At 35.5% G+C, this 24,575-nt stretch overlaps 2 protein-coding genes across 12 annotated transcripts in view; one reads left to right on the forward strand and one right to left on the reverse strand.

Annotated features, from left to right (window-relative positions):
- GRN (granulin precursor) overlaps nt 1–24,575 on the forward strand; it is a 257,459-nt gene that overhangs the window by 52,870 nt on the left and 180,014 nt on the right. The window lies entirely within an intron of this gene.
- The window catches only part of GPATCH8 (G-patch domain containing 8), a 113,766-nt gene that overhangs the window by 15,200 nt on the left and 73,991 nt on the right, over nt 1–24,575 (reverse strand). For 7 of the 11 annotated variants that reach the window (XM_082374362.1, XM_082374366.1, XM_082374363.1 and 4 more), the window contains 2 exons: nt 20,320–20,391; nt 13,693–13,836 (listed from right to left, as the gene is read on the reverse strand). The exons of 1 other annotated variant lie outside the window; for it this stretch is intronic. In XM_082374362.1, coding sequence (XP_082230488.1) covers nt 13,693–13,836; nt 20,320–20,391 — 216 coding nt within the window. The remainder of the gene's footprint in view (nt 1–13,692; nt 13,837–20,319; nt 20,392–24,575) is intronic. 3 more of the 11 variants (XM_082374365.1, XM_082374367.1, XM_082374364.1) reach the window with 2 other exon arrangements.

Raw genomic sequence — 24,575 nt, forward strand, 5'->3', positions numbered from 1 at the left:
CCTAATTCTGTCTCTTCAGGGTCAGAAGATTATCTGTGATTTCTTTTTCTCACCAGACAGCAATCTCACTCTCCCAGAGATTGTTCTCAGTTTTCCTTTATAACTAACCCTGCAATGCACACACCATTGTCTATGGCACAAAAGAGATGTTCAGTAAACATTTATCAAACTGGTTTCAGTTTTAAAATCAGTTATTGCGAAAGGGAACACATACATATTTTTACGTATTATTTGTTGGTTACGAACAGAGATGGAGAATGGTGATCAAAGAAGCAGTGGTTGCTTGCAACTCAATCTGTTTTTCTGCCTAAACATGATCCAGCCCTTTCTGAACTCAACTACTCCCTTTCCATTATGCCAACAACCCCACATACCCAAAATCCACGGCCTCTTCTTCCCACTGTTTCCTGCCTCTCTCCAATGACATATAACATTAATGAGGAACTCCTTTCCCCACCAAAACTGGAGTAGTCATGCTGTAGTTGCTTGGCCAGGTTACCCACTTCAAGTCTCAGTGTTTGATGCCTCTGGATGAGACCAGCCAGAACATCGCCATGTGATGAGGGAGGGAAAAGACCAGTAGAGAACACAGAAAGCCTCAGCGTTAAACTACTCACAGAAAAAATATTATAGTTGAAAGGTTAAGTAAATCCAAGTTACTGGGCATGAGGTGTAAATTCTTCTTTTAGCACATGCATATCAGTAAGTGATGAAAATGAGTTTTATTCAGTAACAGAGAAAACCAAATGTTTGGTAACAGAAAACACTAATGATGATTACAGATACTGAAAAAAATCAGAGGGGAAATAGAGAAGTATACATTCTTTTGGCTAGGTAACAGTAGTTCTAATAGTCATTTATGGCAATACCATTTGTGCCCAATTACTCTGAAACACAATGACTTAATATCATTTGGTTAATATCAAATTAATTTGTCATAAAATCACTGTGTTATATTTGCTTTATGTTCAGAAATACAGCAAAAAGCCTTAAAAGTATGTTATATTCTTTAATAGCACCAGGTGTATACTGCTTTAAGGTATTTTTCACACACACACATCCCCCCCCCATGTATTCAATATATGAAGTCACCATCATCACTACCAAAATTTAAGTTTGATAATGAAGTTTTTAAAAATAATTTTATTGCTATGTAATTCATATACCTTAAATTCACCCACTTAAAGTATAAAATTTAGTGGGTTTAGCATATTCTCAGAGTTGTGCAACCATCAGCACTAATTTTAGAATATTTCCATTATCCCCCAAGGAAAACCCATCCATTAGCATTCATTCCTCATTGCCCCTTTCTACCCAGTCCCTGGAAACCTGAACTATATTATATTATCCATAGATTTGCTTATTCTAAACTTTTCATATAAATAAAATCATACAACATAAGGGTCTTTTGTGACCGGCTTCTTCCACTTAGCATAATATTTTCAAGATTCGTGCATGTTGTATTTATCAGTAAGTCATTCTATTTTATTGCTGAATAACATTCCATTGTATAGCTGCACCACATTTTGTATATCTATCCATCAGTTGATGGATATTTCGGTTGCTTCCACTTTTTGGCTATGATGAATAGTGCTGCTGTGAACAATCTTGTACAAGTTTTTGTGTGGACATATTTTCATTTCTCTTAAGTATGTGTTGGTCATCTGGTAGCTCTATATTTAACATTTTGAGGAACTATCAAACTGTTTTCCAGAGGGGCTGCGCCACTTTACAACCCCACTAGCAGTGTAGGAGAGTTCCAATTTCTCCATATCTTCTCCGGCACTTACTGTGTCTTTTTCATTTTAGCCATCTGAGTAGGTGGGAAATGGTATTCCACTGTGGTTTTGTGGATAACAAGTTTTAAGTATATCTACATAATCCTCTAGAGATTATATCTGGAGGCAAAGATTTGCCCTCTAGGTAAAATCTGAAGGAGCATAATTCGAAAGAGTTGCTTAGGTCCAAAGCAAATGGAACAGCAGCACCCTAGTTCAGAGTTCTCTTTTCAGTACTGTCGCTCACAAACTTATCATTATTCCTTAAGTTGCTTTAACTTTTCAGACTACATTGAACATACAGCCTCATCCCAGAATCTCTGCCACAGTGCATCACTGTGATGAATGCATGTGTTCAGAAGCAGAAAACCAGTTGAAAGCTACAAAACATAAATAAGGTAGAATCATTTTTATTCACTTTGGAATTGTGTGCCAAGATAAAGAACAGAGTTAGAAATACATAGTATGAGAATACAGGGTTTACCAGCAACCTTAGCTCCCAAAGGGTCTGTTTAGGGTTACCTCGGCTCACAAAAGCAGACAGCTTCCCTAAACAGATGCAGAGTTTTCCAAGGTTAACTAGGTTGTGATAGCAGGGTGTAAGGAATCTAGTCTCAACAAAAGCACAGGTGGTGGGTATATAAGACTTAACGACATTCACAGAAAGACAGACAAGATGAAAAGGCAGAGGGCTACATACCAGATGAAGGAACAAGATAAAACCCCAGAAAAACAACTAAATGAAGTGGAGATAGGCAACCTTCCAGAAAAAGAATTCAGAATAATGATAGTGAAGATGACCCAGGGCCTTGGAATAAGAATGGAGGCAGGGCTTCCCTGGTGGCGCAGTGGTTGAGAGTCTGCCTGCCAATGCAGGGGACACGGGTTCGAGCCCTGGTCTAGGAAGATCCCACATGCCGCGGAGCAACTAGGCCCGTGAGCCACAATTACTGAGCCTGCGCGTCTGGAGCCTGTGCTCCGCAACAAGAGAGGCCGCGATAGTGAGAGGCCCGCACACCGCGATGAAGAGTGGCCCCCGCTTGCCGCAACTAGAGAAAGCCCTGGCACAGAAATGAAGACCCAACACATCCATAAATAAATAAATAAACAAATAAATAATTAAAAAAAAAAAAAGAATGGAGGCAAAGATCGAGAAGATGCAAGAAATGTTTAACAAAGATCTAGAAGAATTAAAGAACAAACAGAGATGAACAACACAATAACTGAAATGAAAACTACACTAGAAGGAATCAATAGCAGAATAACTGAGGCAGAAGAATGGATAAGTGACCTGGAAGACACAATGGTGGAATTCACTGCTGCGGAACAGACTAAAGAAAAAAGAATGAAAAGAAATGAAGACAGCCTAAGAGACCTCTGGGACAGTATTAAATGCAACAACATTCACATTATAGGGGTCCCAGAAGGAGAAGAGAGAGAGAAAGGACCAGAGAAAATATTTGAAGAGATTATAGTCGAAAACTTCCCTAACATGGGAAAGGAAATAGCCACCCAAGTCCAGGAAGCACAGAAAGTCCCATACAGGATAAACCCAAGGAGAAACACGCTGAGACACATAGTAATCAAAGTGGCAAAAATTAAAGACAAAGAAAAATTATTGAAAGCAGCAAGGGAAAAACGACAAATAACATACAAGGGAACTCCCATAAGGTTAACAGCTGATTTCTCAGCAGAAACTCTACAAGCCAGAAGGGAGTGGCATGATATACTTAAGGTGATGAAAGGGAAGAACCTACAACCAAGATTACTCTACCCGGCAAGGATCTCATTTAGATTGGATGGAGAAATCAAAAGCTTTACAGACAAGCAAAAGCTAAGAGAATTCAGCACCACCAAACCAGCTCTACAACAAATGCTAAAGGAACTTCTCTAAGTGGGAAACACAAGAGAAGAAAAGGACCTACAAAAACAAACCCAAAACAATTAAGAAAATGGTCATAGGAACATACATATCGATAATTACCTTAAATGTGAATGCACTAAATGTTCCAACCAAAAGACACAGGCTTGCTGAATGGATAGAAAGACAAGACCCATATATATGCTGTCTACAAGAGACCCACTTCAGACCTAGGGACACATACAGACTGAAAGTGAGGGGATGGAAAAAGATATTCCATGCAAATGGAAATCAAAAGAAAGCTGGAGTAGCTATACTCATATCAGATAAAATAGACTTTAAAATAAAGAATGTTACAAGAGACAAGGAAGGACACTACATAACGATCAAGGGATCAATCCAAGAAGAAGATATAACAATTATAAATATATATGCACCCAACATAGGAGCACCTCAATACATAAGGCAACTGCTAACAGCTATAAAAGAGGAAATTGACAGTAACACAATCATAGTGGGGGACTTTAACACCTCACTTACACCAATGGACAGATCATCCAAAATGAAAATAAATAAGGAAACAGAAGCTTTAAATGACACAACAGACCAGATAGATTTAATTGATATTTATAGGACATTCCATCCAAAAACAGCAGATTACACTTTCTTCTCAAGTGCGCACGGAACATTCTCCAGGATAGATCACATCTGGGGTCACAAATCAAGCCTCAGTGAATTTAAGAAAATCGAAATCATATGAAGCATCTTTTCTGACCACAAGGCTATGAGATTAGAAATCAATTACAGGGGAAAAAAACGTAAAAAACACAAACACGTGGAGGCTAAACAATATGTTACTAAATAACCAAGAGATCACTGAAGAAATCAAAGAGGAAATCAAAAAATACCTAGAGACAAATGACAATGAACACACGACGATCCAAAACCTATGGGATGCAGCAAAAGCAGTTCTAAGAGGGAAGTCTATAGCTATACAAGCCTACCTAAAGAAACAAGAAAAATATCAAGTAAACAATCTAACCTTACACCTAAAGGAACTAGAGAAAGAAGAACAAACAAAACCCAAAGTTAGCAGAAGGAAAGAAATCATAAAGATCAGAGCGGAAATAAATGAAATAGAAACAAAGAAAACAATAGCAAAGATCAATAAAACTAAAAGCTGGTTCTTTGAGAAGATAAACAAAATTGATAAGCCATTAGCCAGACTCATCAAGAAAAAGAGGGAGAGGACTCAAATCAATAAAATTAGAAATGAAAAAGGAGACGTTACAACAGACACCACAGGAATACAAAACATCCTAAGACACTACTACAAGCAACTCTATGCCAATAAAATGGACAACCTGGAAGAAATGGACAAATTCTTAGAAAGGTATAACCTTCCAAGACTGAACCAGGAAGAAACAGAAAATATCAACAGACCAATCACAAGTAATGAAATTGAAACTGTGATTAAAAATCTTCCAACAAACAAAAGTCCAGGACCAGATGGCTTCACAGGTGAATTCTATCAAACATTTAGAGAAGAGCTAACACCCATCCTTCTCACACTCTTCCAAAAAATTGCAGACGAAGGAACACTCCCAAACTCATTCTATGAGGCCACCATCACCCTGATACCAAAACCAGACAAAGATACTACAAAAAAAGAAAATTACAGACCAATATCACTGATGAATATAGATGCAAAAATCCTCAACAAAATACTAGCAAACAGAATCCAACAACACATTAAAAGGATCATACACCACGATCAAGTGGGATTTATCCCAGGGATGCAAGAATTCTTCAATATACGCAAATCAATCAATGTGATACCCCATATTAACGAATTGAAGAATAAAAACCATATGATCATCTCAATAGATGCAGAAAAAGCTTTTGACAAAATTCAACCCCCATTTATGATAAAAACTCTCCAGAAAGTGGGCATAGAGGGAACTTTCCTCAACATAATAAAGGCCATATATGACAAACCCACAGCAAACATCATTCTCAATGGTGAAAAACTGGAAGCATTTCCTCTAAGATCAGGAACGAGACAAGGATGGCCACTCTCACCACTATTATTCAACATAGTTTTGGAAGTCCTAGCCACGGCAATCAGAGAAGAAAAATAAATAAAAGGAATATAAATTGGAAAAGAAGAAGTAAAAGTGTCACTGTTTGCAGATGACATGATATTATACATAGGGAATCCTAAAGATGCCACCAGAAAACTACTAGAGCTAATCAATGAATTTGGTAAAGTTGCAGGATACAAAATTAATGCACAGAAATCTCTTGCATTCCTATACACCAATGATGAAAAATCTGAAAGAGAAATTATGGAAACACTCCCATTTACCATTGCAACAAAAAGAATAAAATACCTAGGAATAAACCTGCCTAGGGAGACAAAAGACCTGTATGCAGAAAACTATAAGACACTGATGAAAGAAATTAAAGATGATACCAACAGATGGAGAGATATACCATGTTCTTGGATTGGAAGAATCAATATTGTGAAAATGACTATACTACCCAAAGCAATCTGTAGATTCAATGCAATCCCTATCAAATTACCAATGGCATTTTTTACAGAACTAGAACAAATCATCTTAAAATTTGTATGGAGACACAAAAGACCCCGAATAGCCAAAGCAGTCTTGAGGGAAACAAACGGAGCTGGAGGAATCAGACTCCCTGACTTCAGACTATACTACAAAGCTACAGTAATCAAGACAATATGGTACTGGCACAAAAACAGAAACATAGATCAGTGGAACAGGATAGAAAGCCCAGAGATAAACCCACACACGTATGGTCAACTAATCTATGACAAAGGAGGCAAAGATATACAATGGAGAAAAGACAGTCTCTTCAATAAGTGGTGCTGGGAAAACTGGACAGCTACATGTAAAAGGATGAAATTAGAATACTCCCTAACACCATACACAAAAATAAACTCAAAATGGATTCGAGACCTAAATGTAAGACCGGACAGTACAAAACTCTTAGTGGAAAACATAGGAAGAACACTCTTTGACATCAATCACAGCAAGATCTTTTTTGATCCACCTCCTAGAGTAATGGAAATAAAAACAAAAATAAACAAATGGGACCTAATGAAACTTCAAAGCTTTTGCACAGCAAAGGAAACCATAAACAAGACGAAAAGACAACCCTCAGAATGGGAGAAAATATTTGCAAACGAATCAACGGACAAAGGATTAATCTCCAAAATATATAAACAGCTCATTCAGCTCAATATTAAAGAAACAAACACCCCAATCCAAAAATGGGCAGAAGACCTAAATAGACATTTCTCCAAAGAAGACATACAGATGGCCAAGAAGCATATGAAAAGATGCTCAACATCACTAATTATTAGAGAAATGCAAATCAAAACTACAATGAGGTATCACCTCACACCGGTTAGAATGGGCATCATCAGAAAATCTACAAACAACAAATGCTGGAGAGGGTGTGGAGAAAAGGGAGCCCTCTTGCACTGTTGGTGGGAATGTAAATGGATACAGCCACTATGGAGAACAGTATGGAGGTTCCTTAAAAAACTAAAAATAGATTTACCATATGATCCAGCAATCCCACTACTGGGCGTATACCCAGTGAAAACCATAATTCAAAAAGACACATGCACCCCAATGTTCATTGCAGCACTATTTACAATAGCCAGGTCATGGAAGCAACCTAAATGCCCATCGACAGACGAATGGTTAAAGAAGCTGTGGTTCATATATACAATGGAATATTACTCAGCCATAAAAAGGAACGAAATTGAGTCATTTGCTGAGACGTGGATAGATCTAGAGACTGTCATACAGAATGAAGTAAGTCAGAAAGAGAAAAACAAATATCGTATATTAACGCATGTATGTGGAACCTAGAAAAATGGTACAGATGAGCCGGTTTGCAGGGCAGAAGTTGAGACACAGATGTAGAGAACAGACATATGGACACCAAGGGGGGAAAACTGCGGTGGGGTGGGGATGGTGGTGTGCTGAATTGGGCGACTGGGATTGACATGTATACACTGATGTGTATAAAATTGATGACTAACAAGAACCTGCAGTATAAAAAACAAACAAACAAAACAACTAATACTAAACTTTCACTGGGTTATCTGTATGGAAATATGTTAATATAAATGTTTCAGACATTACATGAAATTTCTAAAAATCTTATATGTTCTGGTATAATGTTATAAGTCATAATTCTAGTTATTACTTTAAAATGTATATCTCAGAAATAAAAAAAAAAAAGATTAACTGTGAGTTGAACCTGGATGATGGATACAGAAGAGTTCATTATACTGCTATTTTTGTTTATATTTTATTATTTTTATTGTTTTCTATAAAAAAAAAAAGATTTAACAAGTGAAAAGGCTCAAATCATGCTCAGTTGTTGGAAGACTGCCCAAATGATGTCAATTCTCTTATTAGACAAAACAGTCCCAAAGAAAATGGCATCCACAGTGGTACAAAATATCACTGAACCTAAAATTTTCACCTCTCTGATACAGGTTATTAAAATACAACTACAATATACTTTAGTTCTGAGATACATTCTTCTCTTCACACTTGCTTTTGCTTCTCAAAGAATAATCTCTTCAGAAGTGAACTGTGCTATTTAAGTCAACATTTATGAAGCTTTGGGATTCATAAATACTTTATGATTTTCCTAACCTGTTTCACATCTTTACAATAATCAATTTATGGTTTTCTAAGTATAAACATTCTATAAACACCCGAAATATACAGCACCTATGAAATATCTTCATTGGTATCTGATCTTAGTGATTTCAATTCTTAGAAAGGTCCTTTTCTTTTTATTTTAGCTCTAGAATTATCTTTTCTCACCTTGCCTTTTTAATTTTGTTTTTACTTCTGCGCCGCCCCCCCCAACACCTGCACTGAATATCAAAGTTGCACTGAAAAAGGAATACAGTTACATTTCATCAGATCTTCAGTGGCTTCCCAGAGGTTCAACTGGCTTTGGTGTGCTTACTGTCCTGATGTTACATGTGCCAAGCATACAGAGTATCAAATGCATCGAGAGGCAAAAAAATCTGACCTGTCAATAGTGAAACTTTAGGTGGAAAGTACTCCAAACTTGAATGAAGTTCATGTGAAGTCCAAAAATGATCATTCCTTCTATCACCAAAGAATTTCTCAGAAAATACTTCAATTCAGAAGTATTAGACAAAGTTTAGACAAAGTTAACTAAACCATGTAGTAGTTATAGATTCTATTCTGTACAATTCAGAATAGAGAAATCACTAATGGCTGCTACAGGCTTGATTTGTTTTAGTTCAGTCATTTATAAAGCTCAGGAAACCACTACTTTTACAGCTAAAACAGACCTTGGTATTTCTTTTTTAAAAAAATGTACTGAAGTACATGGGTTTTCATACTGAAGCTATCTTAGCAAAAAGAAGAGGCAGGCTGCAAGCATTCTTTCCTCTGATGGAGATACTGATTCTTTGTACAAGTTAAAGGAATTTCTCAAAGCTGCATTACAGTACCAGATTTTGATATTGGATTGGACTACCACAGATGGTTTTGAAATTGCAAGGAAGTTATACCCAACAATAAGGAGGAATAAGAAGGCATCTTTTCAATGTGCTACTTCCCTAGTGTCAATGAGAACCTGTGAGAGCCTGTGTGGAAAAGAAGGAAAGGTACAGGCCTGGGTCACAAATTCAAATGTTTAGAGGGATTTGGTAGGTAATGTAATGAGTTTCACAGGCTGATGTAAGAGAAGAGATGAAGTGGAAACCATATCTAATTGGAGAATGAGAACATGCCTTTCTAAAGAGAAGGCAACTAATCAGCTTTACCCAACTGTTATGTTGACATGCAGGCCCAATGTTCTCAGAGGTTTCAATTCTTCAAGATAAGCCAAAGCCTGAATGATATAATATCTCATTTTAAAAAGTTGGGAACCAACTGAAATTAAAGGAGAAAAAAACTGACACCACAAAGACCAGGCAAAATACAGCTGACCCTTGAATAACATGAGTTTGAATTGTGCAGATCCACTGATATGTGGATTTTTTTCAATAGTAAATACTGTAGTACTATATGATCTGGGGTTGGTTGAATCCACAGATATGGAACCACAGATAGGGAGGAACGTCAGATATGGAGGGCTAACTATAAATCATACACAGATTTTCGACTGCATAGAAGGGTTGGCACCACTAACCCCCGTGTGGTTCAAGGGTCAATTGTACATCTGTGGGACAATTTGTGATCTCTAGTTTATGTACTGGAGGCTAGTGAGGAGAGCCCCTTAGTGGCACAAATAAAAGAGAGTAAGACTGGAAGAATCCTGAGTGGGTCATAAGGCACCAATAAAGCAAAAGCAAAAGCAAAACACACCAGCATTAAAATAAGGCACCAACTACTGTGCTGCTACAAATTTATCTCTGGGAAAGAGAATATTCTTTGGAGTTTGAAATTTAAACCTTGCAAGGCTAAAGAAATGGTTTCCATTGTTATATCCATTAGCAGATATGTTTTTTAAAAAGATATGTAAAATAAAGAGGCACGGAGGTAGAGATGGAAAAATGTTTAGTTTCAAAGTCAACTTTAACTTATAACTAAGCCAACAAAGGTAGAAGATGAATACTAATGTTTATTGAGCACTCAGGCATATCAGAACTAACTTATATAAAAATGAATCATACATTGGGTTATCCCTTGAGGAATGGAAGGCTTACCCTTGAAGATCTCAAAATGTATGAAATTACCACTTTTAAAGAGGATTAAACTGCTAAAAAGAGCCAAATTGTCTAATTAGGTTTTTTCATCTCTGAAAATCAAGCTGGGTCTTAATATCTGTGTATTAATGACTCTCTTCACAAAATATCTTAGAAAATTTGAGAAAAACTAGTGAATAGTGAGATGTACATAGCACCAAAGGGCAGGGGGATAAGAAATCACCACAAATGAGGGTGACCACATAGCTCCTTTTTGAGAGATTACTTGTGCTTAATAAAGATAAGGGCATGTTCAGGATCCTGCCTACACTAGTAAGTTTACCACTAACATAATAGATTATTTCTCTGGAAAATTTTAATGGTGAAAATTTGATGAAAGATGCAAACTAGGGATTTACTAATATAGGGTTTAATGTACTTACCTATTATCTCAGATTCATAATAATCCTGTGTGCCTTCCTGGAAGACAAGACAGGGTGTCTTTATGATTTTAGAGCATAAATTTGGAAAATGGTAGGTCCATTTGTATGGTAAGTTCATGTCCGTCAAAGAGGAATGAAAAATAGGACCTACCTCCTCCTCTTAGGGATTATTTAGTTGTGTTGTACCAAGGTCAGTTAAAGTCTCCTTAGAAATTCTAAGGGCAGGGAAAAGTAACTATAAAAAATTCAGTACTGTGCATTTTTTTGTTTATATATTTATAGCATTCTGTTTCAAGATTCTACCACTTGCATTGAGAACAGTATAAAGAAAGATGAAAAGCCTACATTTTAACCAAATAAAGAACACTACCAAAAACCAAACAAAATAACAAACTTACACCACATCTGTTCTTTGTTTAACACCTAAGATGGGCTTTTGATCAAGGTGAACAAATAAGCTTACATGCATTCATTAATCACACCAGCTAAAGACTTTCTTCCCAGACCAGGGATCACAGATATATTCTATATTAATGGATAAGGTAGTTCAATATAAGAAATCCTTAATTTTGTATTTTCATTTTGATGATAATCTAAAAAAGAGTAATAATAATAAATATTTGAGATCATTTAGATGAGAACAGTAGAAATGTTTACAACATAACTGGGGACTTGAAATGAAATTGACTGGTTTGTACCAAACAAAGGCCAAACAATATCACAATATCGTATGTATTTTAAAGTTTTTCAGTAGTCTTAAGAGAACAGAGTTTCTCAACCTCAGCACTACTGATCAACATTTTGGGCCAGGTAATTCTTTGTTGCAAGAAGCTTTTCTGTGAATTGTAGGATGTTTAGCAGCACACTTAGTCTCTACCCACTAGGTGCCAGTAGCACCATCTCCCTAGTTGTGATAATCAAAAATGTCTCCAGACATTGCCAAGTGTCCCCTGGGGGACAAAATCTCCCCAGATGGAGAATCACTGTAAAAGAGAAAAGTGATGAGAGAACAGAGCCAACACAAGGTGCACGGGAGAATAAACATGTCAAATTCAAATGAATCAGTTGTAATAATTTCTACTACTCTCAAATTGAGAGCAACGTCACTAAAACATTATCATCCATCACATTAATGTTGTCAATGCGAATTTTATTAGTTCCGTATTTTTGCTCAGATTTAATTTGTAAATCTGTTTTGCTCTGATAGAATTTTTTCCCCTTAAAAAGCAAGTCTATACATGATTCAAGTTTGAATCACACTTTTCCTGGTTCATTTTTTTCTAACTGAAAGAAAGAAACTTCTTTCAACTACGAATGTAACCTTTCTAATTGTTCTTTTTTGGTGCCTAAAGTTTCCTCTGGAGTCTTTTCATTTTTTAAAAAATTTTTATTTTATATTGGAGTATAGTTGATTTATAATGTGTTAGTTTCAGGTGTACAGCAAAGTGATTTAGTTGTACATATAAATATATCAATTCTTTTAATTTATCATACACAATTCTTAACTGAAGAAATTCTCAAGAGCCTAAAATGGTAGATATGTATTTAGGTGCTAAATATCTTTGTTAATTCCCCAAAACAAACAAAAACAAAACCCCAAATTTGAACTACACACACACCAAAAAGCTGGAAAAGTTACTGGATAAGCAATATTCACTGTTGCATCTGTCTTTCTTGACAGATGATTCTTTGAAGTAGTAAGGTAATTGCTAATATATCTTGTCCATATATATGCTCTCTAGATTTCTCTTCCTCAAATCAAGTAGAGCTGACAATAGATTAAAACAATGTCCAAAGTTGTATAAAAAGTTGAAAAGCTGTCTTCAATATAACTATATCAGTGGAAGAATCTTAAACTGGTTAGGTGTGGTTAAATGTGGAAAAAGTATAAGACCACAACCAGCTTACAAACTATTCCTGTGCCAGTAAAAGAAAACTTAGTCAAAGCTTGCCTTTTATGTGCACTAAAATCTTATGGTTGGTTGGAAGATGAAACAAAGGTTAAAAAAAAGTTGCTTCAACAGGTCCAGCTTATGAGAGCATTCCAGCAATGCTCATAAATCTTACAAATTTAACAACTACAATCAACCATTGTACTCCCAAAGACTTAGCAAGTTCTGCTAAAGTCACCTAAGATCAAATGGCTCAAAATTCTTTAATAAGTTAGAATTGTTCTATAGATGTAAAGATTCATTTCCTCCTTCTAAAATCCCCCAAGGGAATTATTGCCGCCTTCTTTATGCCAGTACTAGTTAGGAATAAGTTTCTTTTCTAAATCAGTGAAAGAAAGAAAGAAAAGAAAGAAAAGAAAAGAAAAGAAAAAGACCATAAAGAAGGTGTAATTCATTTTTCAGCAAGCTCTTCAACATGCAGCATCAGAATTTTCTGTTGAAGTTAAAATAGCATCTAACTTTATTTTTCTTCTCAAAAATTATCTATCCTCCAAGGTATACCAAGTAACAAAATGACTTACTGATAGGAAATAACCAATACAGCATGAATTCTTAGATACAGAAGATGAAATGACCACAGTCTGAGATAACTGTTCAAAGTTTAACAAGTTCAGAAAGGGGGAGAAAGGGAAACAAAGCTCCCAGTGATCCTTAGTTGAAAAATACAAATTTAGAAACCACTCAAAGCCAAAAATTTTATGCACGATTTATGAAGCTCACAATTCTTCACTCTATATACAATCTTGGAAGGATGAGGTCAATGTCAGGACTCTGTCACTGGAGAAAAGTCAAGTCAGTCAGATGACCTCAGATAAAGACAGGCAGATACAAGAAACCATAGTCAACAAGTTTTTTGGGGTACACTCATAAAATTCAATAGTTATAACAAATAAAGTATGTTTTTCTTTGTTAGAAATTAACTGTTCCTCACCTGCTTGTGTGCATGATCATAGGAGTTGATATGGTTGTCAAATTCCTGATGTTTCTGATATTGCTTATCACAGAGTTCACAGTAAAAGTTGGCTCTTAGGTCTTCCAACGCTTTGGCAATTGCCTTCTCTTTATCAACATAATCCTGTAAGAACCACAAAATAAAACAAAAAATGACTTGGTAGAGTTTTAAGTGAATGTTATAAAAAAGTAGTCTTCCCTGAAGAGGGAAAAAGGGCTTTTCATAACATTTAATGGTACCAGTTAAAGTCAGATAGAGCAGAAGTAGCAATATGGTGGGGTAATTAGCATGTGGTTATACTAACGGTTGTCTTCAAACAAAGTTCAGAGTTTAATTTTACTTTCTCTTTTGGCAGTGTGGTGGACTAGATACTGTGGCATTCCCTACTCCTATCCCTGGCTAAAAACCCCTCAACCAACCAGATACATAAAACACAATTTTCACTGCACTGCAGGAACCACAGAGAGAAAAGTAAATCCCCGAGAAGGGCAATCAGAGAAGAAAAAACAAAACAAAATTTAAAAATCAGCTATGACCTGAAACTGAAATCAGAGCTGTGATGGGCGAGGGCTCTCCTTAGGACATGTGGGTGACACTGGAGCTTGAGGTTTGAGCAAGGTCGGGGAACTAAACTTGAGAAGCCTCACTAATAAGGAAAAGAACCTGGAAGTAGGCTGGAAATCCCAGGATCTCTGGGTCTTGGCAGTGGGAGTAAAATCTATTCTCAGAAAGCATCCTCAATTTTGCTCCCAAATTTTTTCCTAGATTAGGATCAATAAAATATGAGTTACAATCAAAGGTTACTACACACACAAAAGGAAATCAATCTATCACAAGCAAGAGTCACAAAAAATAAGCAATAGATTTAGTCCCCAAGAACTCAGATTTTGGAATAGTCTGTTACAGAATATAAAGTAACTATAAAATGTTTAAAATATAAAATGGAATTACAAAAATTAGCAAACATAAAACACTCTAAAAAATCAAAACCAAAAAAATAGGCAGATTGCAGAAAGAACCAAATGAGATTTTTACAATTGAAAAACCTAATTGTAAAAAATAAACAAAAAAATTCACCAACTATCTACAGGATGGGTTAAAAGACAGTCAAGATAACAGCTCAAAAAAATGTAGCAGGGTGGTGAAAACGTTCTGGAATTAGATTGTAACAATGGTTGCATGACCCTGTGGAATGTACTAAAAACCACTGAACTGTACACTTTAAAAGGGTGAGTTTTATGGTAGGTGAGTTATATTTCTATTGATATAATGGCTGAGAATTTTTCAGAACTGATGAAAGACATGACTCCGCAGGTACAGGAAGCACAGGTATACCACACAGGCTAATAAAAATAAGCACCTAGAAACACTCTAGTGAAACTGAGTCCCATAACTATGGGACCAAACACAATGAAATCATAATACTACCCAGAAAAAAATTAAGGATCACCCACAATCAGATTGACAGAAGATTCAAAAGCAACATCAAAAGATGGAAGATAGTATGCTTTGGTGTGTGAGAGAAAACATTTTCATTTGTTTACCAAATGAAAATATTTTTCAGAAATGATGAAATAAAGGCACTTCTAGATAAAGAGAATTTACCACCTACAGATTCATTAAAAAGGAACTTCCTAAAGCAGTATTTCTGAAATCATAGATTGTGACCCACTAGTGGGTCACGACATTGATTCCGTAGATTGTAACACGCAGAAAAAAAGGAAAAAAAAAAAAAAAAGAATAGAAAAATACAGAGGATATTTCACATAATAAAGGTAAATACTGTCTTGTAAAACTTTTGTTTCAGTTGTGTTTGTGTGGTTGTAATATTAAAAATATTTCTTACTGAGGACTTGAAAGTCACTGTTTTAAGGAAGGAAAATGATGCCAGACAAAAGGTCTGAAAAACTAAAGGTAAGTGGTAAGAAATGAAATTAATAAATATATAGATTAATAATCACAACAGTAACAACAACACCTAGCTTGCAGGATGGAAAAGGGTTAAAAAAAAAAATGCTAGCAGACACAGCCATATATAATAGGAGAGGGTGTTTGAAATTAAAGCGTTCTAGAGTCCTTCTACTGATTGAGATGGAGTTAACTTTAGACTTTGTTAAATTAAGCATAATTTGTATTAGAATTCCAAGGGTTGTTATAAGAATAGGAGTAGTAAAGGGGGAAAGATTAAGAAAACTTCAATTTTATAAAGGTAAGACAGACAACAAAGAACATAAAAATCAGGAAAATAGAAAGTAAAAAGATGTAAGAAACAGATTTATAAGTAATCACAAGAAATGTAAATGTACTAAAATAAAAAACTGTCAGAAAAACAAATCCAACTACATGCTGATTATAAGAGATATCCCTAAAACATGAGGACTTAGAAAGTTGAAAGTTAAAGGACAGAAAAAGCTATGCCAGGCAAGTTACTAACCAAAAGAAGCTGGAGTAACTATTAACGTTCAACTTTTTAGACTTTATAGCAAAAAGCATTACTTGAGACTGTGGCCAGCTATGGGGTTAAACATTACAAGATTATTCTCCAAATAAGCTGCACTGCTAATTTTGAAAAGCCAACACAGATATGTTGGTTATCCATTAGTCTTAATAAGGTTTTGGCTCTAAACTGTGGGACTGACCCAAAGAGGTGCTCCAATTTGCCTCAGCAATTCCACTTAAAAACTAGACATCAAAAGACATCTCAAAGCAAGTTGAGTATATTCATTTGCTATAAAGCAGCATGGAAGAATGAGAAGGGGAAAGGAATGATAAATGATTGCTTGCTAGCCTTCTACAGCAGGGTAGATGAGTAGCTCCTTCTAGTTAACAGACCTAAAGATAAATCTCATTTCAAAGGCTCTACAATCAGCCTTTCTTTTATTCAGTTTAGTATCTTTTGGATACACTTTCAAAGCATCTCCATCATCTAACATCTCTCCACTATTTCTCACATAAGCTATTTAATCAGTATGCAAGAGAAGGATGATGTATTTTGTGGAATGCCAGTATTGAACTCATTTGGATACATTAGTTAAAATTGAAAAGTGAATATATAGCACATTATGATTTTTTTCCCTATTCGATCCTTCTCAATAGTTTTCTCTCAGAATCCTGGGCAATTTCATGTTGTCTGGCTATTAAGCAACTTGTGGATATTCTTCCTTATCAGTGCTAGTTTCCCAGACAGAAGTCAGAAAGGTCACTTTCCCAACTTCCCTTAAAACTAGGGTGCAGACATATGGTCTACCCTCTTTTCCTGTGAAATGCATCTGCATGAGACTTTCATTCAAAAGTGAGCAGTATAAAGAAGCAGGTGCCAGGACCTCCCTGGTGGTCCAGTGGCTAAGACTCTGTGCTCCCAATGCAGGGGGCCTGGGGTTCGATCCCTGGTCAGGGAACTAGATCTCACATGCCGCGACTAAGAGTTGGCATGCCTCAACTAAAGATCCCGCACGCAGCAGAGAAGACCCCGCGTGCTGCAGCTAAGACCCGGCTCAGCCAAATAAATAAATAATTAAAAAAAAAAAAAAAGGCAGTAGGTGCCAAGTGGAATCCATCTTCTAGCAATGGTGGCTGCAGAAGCATGTTTTAATTCTATTTTGGTTTTTATTTTTAATTCCATACAACATTGGTTTTTTATAATGTTTATATAGATTTGGAGGATTTACTCTTCCGAAAAAGAGATCAGAAGACTGGATATTAAAAAAACAAAAAACAAAAAACAAAAAAACCACATACAATCCAATTAAATATTGATTATAAGAGATTCCTTATTGCATCTCAAGCCTTTCAAAGGGAATCACATTCCTTCTTTCTTAAGTACTTTCTTTGAAATTTCTTTTAGAAGAGTCTTCTGGTGGCAAATTGATTTTTTTATCCAAAAATTTATCTATTTTTAATCTCTACTCTTAAAGATATTTTTGCTGGGTGTACAATTCTAGGTTGATGGTTGTTTGCTCTGAGCACATTCAACATTCCATTAGATTATAAGAGAATTGACACTGTATTCTGACTTCCGTGTTACTACAACAGTTCTTCAAAGATTGTGTATTTTTCTACGGTATTGTACAGTTCTACCAGGATGTGTCTACATGTAGACTTCTTTTTTATCTTGCTTGAGATTCATTAGGCTTCCTGAATCTGTGAGTTGTGTCTTTCATCAAATTCTGGGATCTCCTCTTTGAATGCTGCCTCTGCCCTATTCTTTTTCTTTCTTTTGTTCTGGAACTCTGTCTAGACACATTAGAGCTTCTCATTCTTTATCATCTAACTCTTCATCTCTTCATGTATTTTCCACCATTTCTCTTTCTTTCTTGCCCTCCCTCTCTCCATTTTTTCCTGCATCCTGATACTTCTTCAGATGTGTTACAATTTAATATTCAACTTTGTGCAAAATGCTATTAAATCCTCCCATTGAGTTTTTATATGGTCTCTTGCCCTTTACTCATGATCTCAATCCCTTTTTATTCTTAAACATATTAAATATGCTTGTTTTACACACTGTAATCTGAGCTGACAATTCCAATATCTTAAGTCTTAAGGGGCCTGACTCTGCTTTTTTTTTCTCCATTAACTCTAGCCCATAGTGTCTAGTTTCTCAGTTGGATTTGTGATATGATGATATGACTATGATCTTCTGTTTTGGGGAGCTTTATCTAGGAGTTCTTTTTTTTTGGCTGCGCGGCTTAGTTCCCCAACCAGGGTGTGAACCCAGGCCACAGCAGTGAAAGCGCCGACTCTTAACCACTGGACCACCAGGGAAATCCCTATCTAGGAGTTTTTTGAAGCCTAAGTTGTTCTAAAGAAGTTTGAATTTTCTTCTTCCCAAGGGCCTGAGACCACTTTACCATATATCTCATTTACTCTTAAAATGTCATTATTTTATGTCCCACTAAAAAAAGAAAAGAAAAAACTTCTTAGCCATCATCTCTTGGAATCTATCCCATTTCTCTCTCCTATTGGGACTTTAGTAATATTGTATTAAACTGTCTGGATATTACCCCATTGATCTTGGATAGTCTGTTCTGTTATTTTACTTTTTCTTTCAATTTCAGTTTGGATAATTTATATTGACTTGTCTTCAGATTTACTGATTCTATCTTCTGCTGTGTCTAGTCTGCTGATAAGCTCATGGAAAGAATTCTTCATCACTGATACTGTGTTTTTCCTTTCTCCCTGGGTGATTTAATCCATTTCCGTGACTTCATCAATATACTAGACATCTCCCAGTCCAATATTTCTTGCTGAGACCAAGAAAAGAATGCAGAAATAAAGAGGAAAAGAAGTGGGGAAAAGGGAGGTGGAAAAAAAAGAAAGGACAAAATGAGATGGCAGATTTAAATCCAAATATACTGGAAATGACATTACCTATATTTAGATTAAATACTCCAATTAAGAGAGACTGGGGCGGGGGGGGGAAAGATATTGGAAGACTAGATAAAACACCTACAAATACCCCAACTAAATGTTGATTATAAAAGCTAAAAGAAAAAGGGTGGAAAAAAACATCAGAAAATACACTAACCAAAATAAAGCTATCAAAATTGGTATCAGACAAAAGAAACTTTAAGGCAAAAATATCACTTTATAATAATAGGCTCAATCTATTAACAATTATAAAGTTGTATGCAGCTTCAAAATACATAAGCAAAAATGCCAAAGCTATAAGAAGAAATGGAAAAATCCACCATCAGTGGGAGATTAACATTCTTCTCTCAGTAACTGATAGTTCAAGCAAGCAAAAAAATTTAGTAAGAGTATAACTGATTCAGGAATATAATTAACAGTCTCAAACAAATAGGACATGTGTAAAACTGCAGCCAACAACTGCAGAGGATATATATTCTTTTCAAGTAAACACAGAGCATTTAAGAAAACTGACCACTTTAACACATTTCAAACAACTGGTATTATTCTCTGTATTACAATTAAATTAGAAGTCAGTAATACAATAATCAGGGGAAAAAACAGTCACATATTTGGAAATTAAGAAACACTTTTAAATAACTTAGTAAAGAAGAAATCATAATCAAGTAGAAAATATTTCAAACTGAGAGATAAAAATGACACACCTCAACTCCTAAGATGTAGCTGAAATGGTAACACTGAAGTGAAATGGGAGGGGAGGGGGAAGGGGAGGTAGAGGGTGGAAGCAAGGAAAAGGAAGGAAGGGAAGGAGGGAGGCAAGAAAGGTGTAAAAACTGGAAAGGAGGACGCTGAAATGTCACTATTTGCAGACAGTATGTACAAAATCCAACAAACTCTTCAGATAATAAACTCTTACCAAACACTAGTAATGGAAGGTTGCTGGATACATAAAAAACAAACAAACAGATCATGTTTCTGTACATCAGCAACTAACAGAAAACAACAATACCAGGATTTCTGGTATGAATGTGGCAACACAGGAAAAAAACTTTCTTTTTCTCTGGAATACTACACAAAAGCAAAATGGTGATATGATCTGGAGAATGAAAAAATGCATAAGAGAAAAAGGCATAAGAGAAGTTATGTGAGGAGAAATGAAGCAGAAGCCATTCAAGGCCAAGTGAGCAGTGAAAAAAGGCCAGTAGTAGCAGATTTCAGAAAATGACAGCAAAAACATACTTCAAGTATGATAAACGGCTCACTTGAAGTGATACACCTACATCTCTTGCACTCATCAAGAATTTCTGAGATCTAGAAAAAGCAGAGGGAAGAACTTGGATTGGAGCAATGGGAGACATCCCTTCAAATACACAAATATCCAAATCCCTTCAAATATACAGGCCAAAAAACCAAAACCAAAACAAAAAACCCCCACCACATGCCTTGATCTACATGTTGAAGGGGCACATTTTGTGCCAATGAAAACAGTCCCAAAACAGTGGTCATAATCAACACTGTAGTAAAGTTATTGAATCTTAAAGGTAAAGAAAAACTCCTCTGAGCAGCTAGGTAAAACCATCAAAGGGAGAAATCAGCTCAGCCTTCAATTTCTTCAGGATTATATTCAATTCCAGAAGCCAGTGGTACAACACTACAAGATATCTAGGGAAAGAAAGTATTAACCAAGGATTTTATAATGTACATATATTTATATATGTGATTGAATTATTTTTATAGGTTCATATAACATATGAGATTATATAATGCTTATATTATAAATATATAATATAAAATATAATCTCATATATTATATATATATTTTTTATATAAAAAAATAATTCAGGAAATATTGTTTGTACAACCCCCTTTAAAGAAGTTACTAGGAAATAAACAGCAGAAGTAATAAGGAAAAACCCAACAGAAGTACTGGAAGGCTGCTTTGAATATATTTACATGTAGAATTGAGGTTAAAAGGAGTGGGGCTACTAGGGTGTCAGATTACAATGTACATGTTATATGCCCTCACAAGAAAGAAATGGTATAACTAATATAACATGGGGAGGGGGGTAGAGATAAGTAAATGGGAATTAGAATTTGCCTTTCGTTACAACTATAATAGACGTAAAAAAAGAACTCCATTTAAAACTGAAAATTAAGTAATGTAAGTATTATACAACCATATTTAATTGTATGCTACATACACACTAAGTTTACTGATATTAGGTGGTAGACAAAATGAAAGGGAGGAAAAAGAGGAAACAAGGAAACTTTCCCCTGCTTACAGTATGAAAATGATGGATACTCTCTAAAAGAAATAAAGAACGAAAGGTAATTTTATTAAGTTATAAAGGTAATTACAACAAAAATATAATCCAACCTATATCCACCTATCTATATCTATCCATCTATCTATAGCTTTATTTACCTTACACTCATAGAAGAAAAACAGAGCACAGACTCAGTGACTTAAAAAGATAAATATGAACTAAACATATCTGTCACATAAAATATAAAAAATTAACTCAAAAAAGTTTTTCATACTGTAACACAAAGCAAAACCCAACTCCATGATGATCATAAGGGGCACATTCAAAACAGGGTGATTCAGAAAGACTCAAAAGGATGGAGACATACTGAGCAACACATATACAAAAAAATGAAAGCAAGAGTCAGGGTTTTTACTTTCAATCAAGGTAGAATTTACATTAAAAGCTTTAAACAAGATAAAGGTACTTATAATGTCAATGAGGGCAACTCATGGTATCTAAAAATCTTAATATCTAACTATCATAATCTAGCAGCAACATCCATAAAGCAGAAACTAGAGGAGATTCAAGGGAAACACATGAACATACTAAAGTAAGGAGACTCAAATCATCTCATTTCATGACAGGTCAAAGAGATAAAAAATAAACAAGGATACAGAACACCTTAAGGATATTTTAACACGGTTATGTGCCTGAAAATAGGGCATACATCTTTTTTAAAAGTACTCATAGAACACTCACCCCAAAAGACCCTACTAGGCTACAGAGGAAACCATAATAAATCCCCCAAAGAAGAAATAACAAAAGCAACATATATGAACACAGTACAATGAAACTGGGAATTAACATTTTTAAAAAGGCCTTTCTACAAATCTGAAACTAGAATATCTAGGGGAAAAATGATAATGACAACATTATATATCAATATACACAGGCTACAGGTGAAGCAGTGTTTAGGAAAAACACACAGGTTTAACTACTTTAAAGCAATCAAATAATAACAAATAAAAGCCATACCCTGGATAAACTCTCATACGTGTATACCAGGAAATATATGAATCCATTTATATAAAAGTCAAAAACAGTTAAATTAAACAATACACATTTAGGGATATGAAACACATGGTAAAACCATCTTAAAAAGGAAGAGAAAATAAAAGAGGTGATAACACTTTCTAATTCATTCCATGAGACCAGTATTACCCTGATACAAAGACATCACAAGAAAACTACAGACTAACATCTCTTATAAATATAGATGCAAAAATCCTGAACAAATTGCTAGCAAACCAAATCCAGCAGCATATTAAAAAGATTATACACCATGACCATGACCAAGTAGGATCTATCCCAGGAATGCAAAATTGGTTCAACACATAAAAATGAAATCTATATAGTATACCACATTAATGGGGGTGGGGGGAACCTCATGTTATTTTTTTCATAGATGCAAAAACAGCATTTGACAAAATGTAACACCCTTTCATGAGAAAAACACTCACCAAACTACAAATAGAAGGGAACTTCCTCAATCTGATAAGGGCATCTATGAAAACCCCCCAGCTAACATCATACTTAAAGACTGAAAGCTTGCCCATTAAAATCAGAACAAAGATGTCTCTTCCCCTCTAAGACAGAGCTATCTGCTCTTGTCATTTCTACTCAACATTATATTGGAAGTTCTAAGCAGGGCGATTAGACATGTTTAAAAAAAAAAGGCATCCAGATGGGAAAGCAGATGGAAAAAAGAAGAAGTAAAACTATCTTTTTTCACAGATGATATGGTATTATATGTAATAAACCCTAAAGGATTCACAAAAATAACTACTAGAGCTGCTAAATGAGTTTAGCAAAGTTGTAGGATACAAGATCAATATAAAAAAATCACAGTAGCATAAAAAATGAGAATTCTTAGAATTAAATTTAACAAAAGAAACAGAGCTTAAAAAAAAACATTATTGAAAGAAATAAAGAAGATGTAAATAAATGAAAAAACATCCTATGTTCATGGACTGGAAGACTTAACATTGTTAAGATGGCAATACTCCCTGAACTGATCTACAGATTCAACATAATCTTTATCAGAATCCCAGCTGACTTCTTTGTAGAAATTGACAAGCTGATTCTAAAATTCACATAGGATTACAAGGGACCAAGAATAGCCAAAACAATCCTGAAAATGAATAAAGTAGAAGGGCTCACACTTCTCAATTGCAAAACTTGCTACAAAGCAACAGTAATCAAGACAGTGTGTTACTGCAAAGACATAAAGATCAATGGAATATACCAATAATTGAGAGAAAAAAACCCATATATCTATGGTCAACTGATTTTTGAATGGCCAAGACCATTCAATGGGGATAAAATAGTCTTTTCAACAAATAGTGATGGGACAACTGGGTAGGCACATGCAAAAGACTGAATTTGGACCCCCTACCAAACAGGACATATAAAATTTTTAAAAATTTATTTATTTATTCATTCACTCATTCATTTATGGCTGTGTCGGGTCTTCGTTGTTGTGCGCGGGCTTTCTCTAGTTGCGGTAAGTGGGGTCTACTCTTCGTTGCGGTGCGTGGGCTTCTCATTGTCATGGCTTCTCTTGTTGCAGAGCACAGGCTCGAGGTGCACAGCCTTCAGTAGTTGTGGCACGTGGGCTCAGTAGTTGTGGCTTGCAGGCTCTAGAGCTCAGGCTCAGTAGTTGTGGCACACGGGCTTAGTTGCTCCGCCGCATGTGGGATCTTCCCGGACCAGGGCTCAAACCCGTGTCCCTTGCATTGGCAGGCAGATTCTTAACCACTGAGCCAACAGGGAAGCCCACATGACATATAAAAATTAATTCAAAATATATCAAAGACCTAAATGTTAAGAGCTAAAACTATAAAACTCTTAGAAGGAAGCATAGGTGTAACTTTTCATGGCCTTGGATTAGGCAATGGGTTCTTAAATAGGACATCAAAAACACCAGCAACAAAAGAAACAAAGATAAAATGGACTTCATCAAATTTTAAAACTCTGAGCACCAAAGGGCATTATCAAGTGAAATGACAACAAAAAATGGAAGAAAATATTTGCAAGTCATACACCTGACAAGGGTCTCATTCCAGAATTCATATAGAATTCTTATAACTCAACAATAAAAGGACAGCCAAATTTAAAAAATGGGCAAAAGATCTGAATAGACATTTCTCCAAAGAACATAGCTAAAAGGCCAATAAGCACATGAAA

The sequence above is a fragment of the Balaenoptera borealis genome (assembly GCF_965194805.1).
Source record: "Balaenoptera borealis genome assembly, chromosome: 20".
NCBI classification, from domain to species: domain Eukaryota; kingdom Metazoa; phylum Chordata; class Mammalia; order Artiodactyla; family Balaenopteridae; genus Balaenoptera; species Balaenoptera borealis.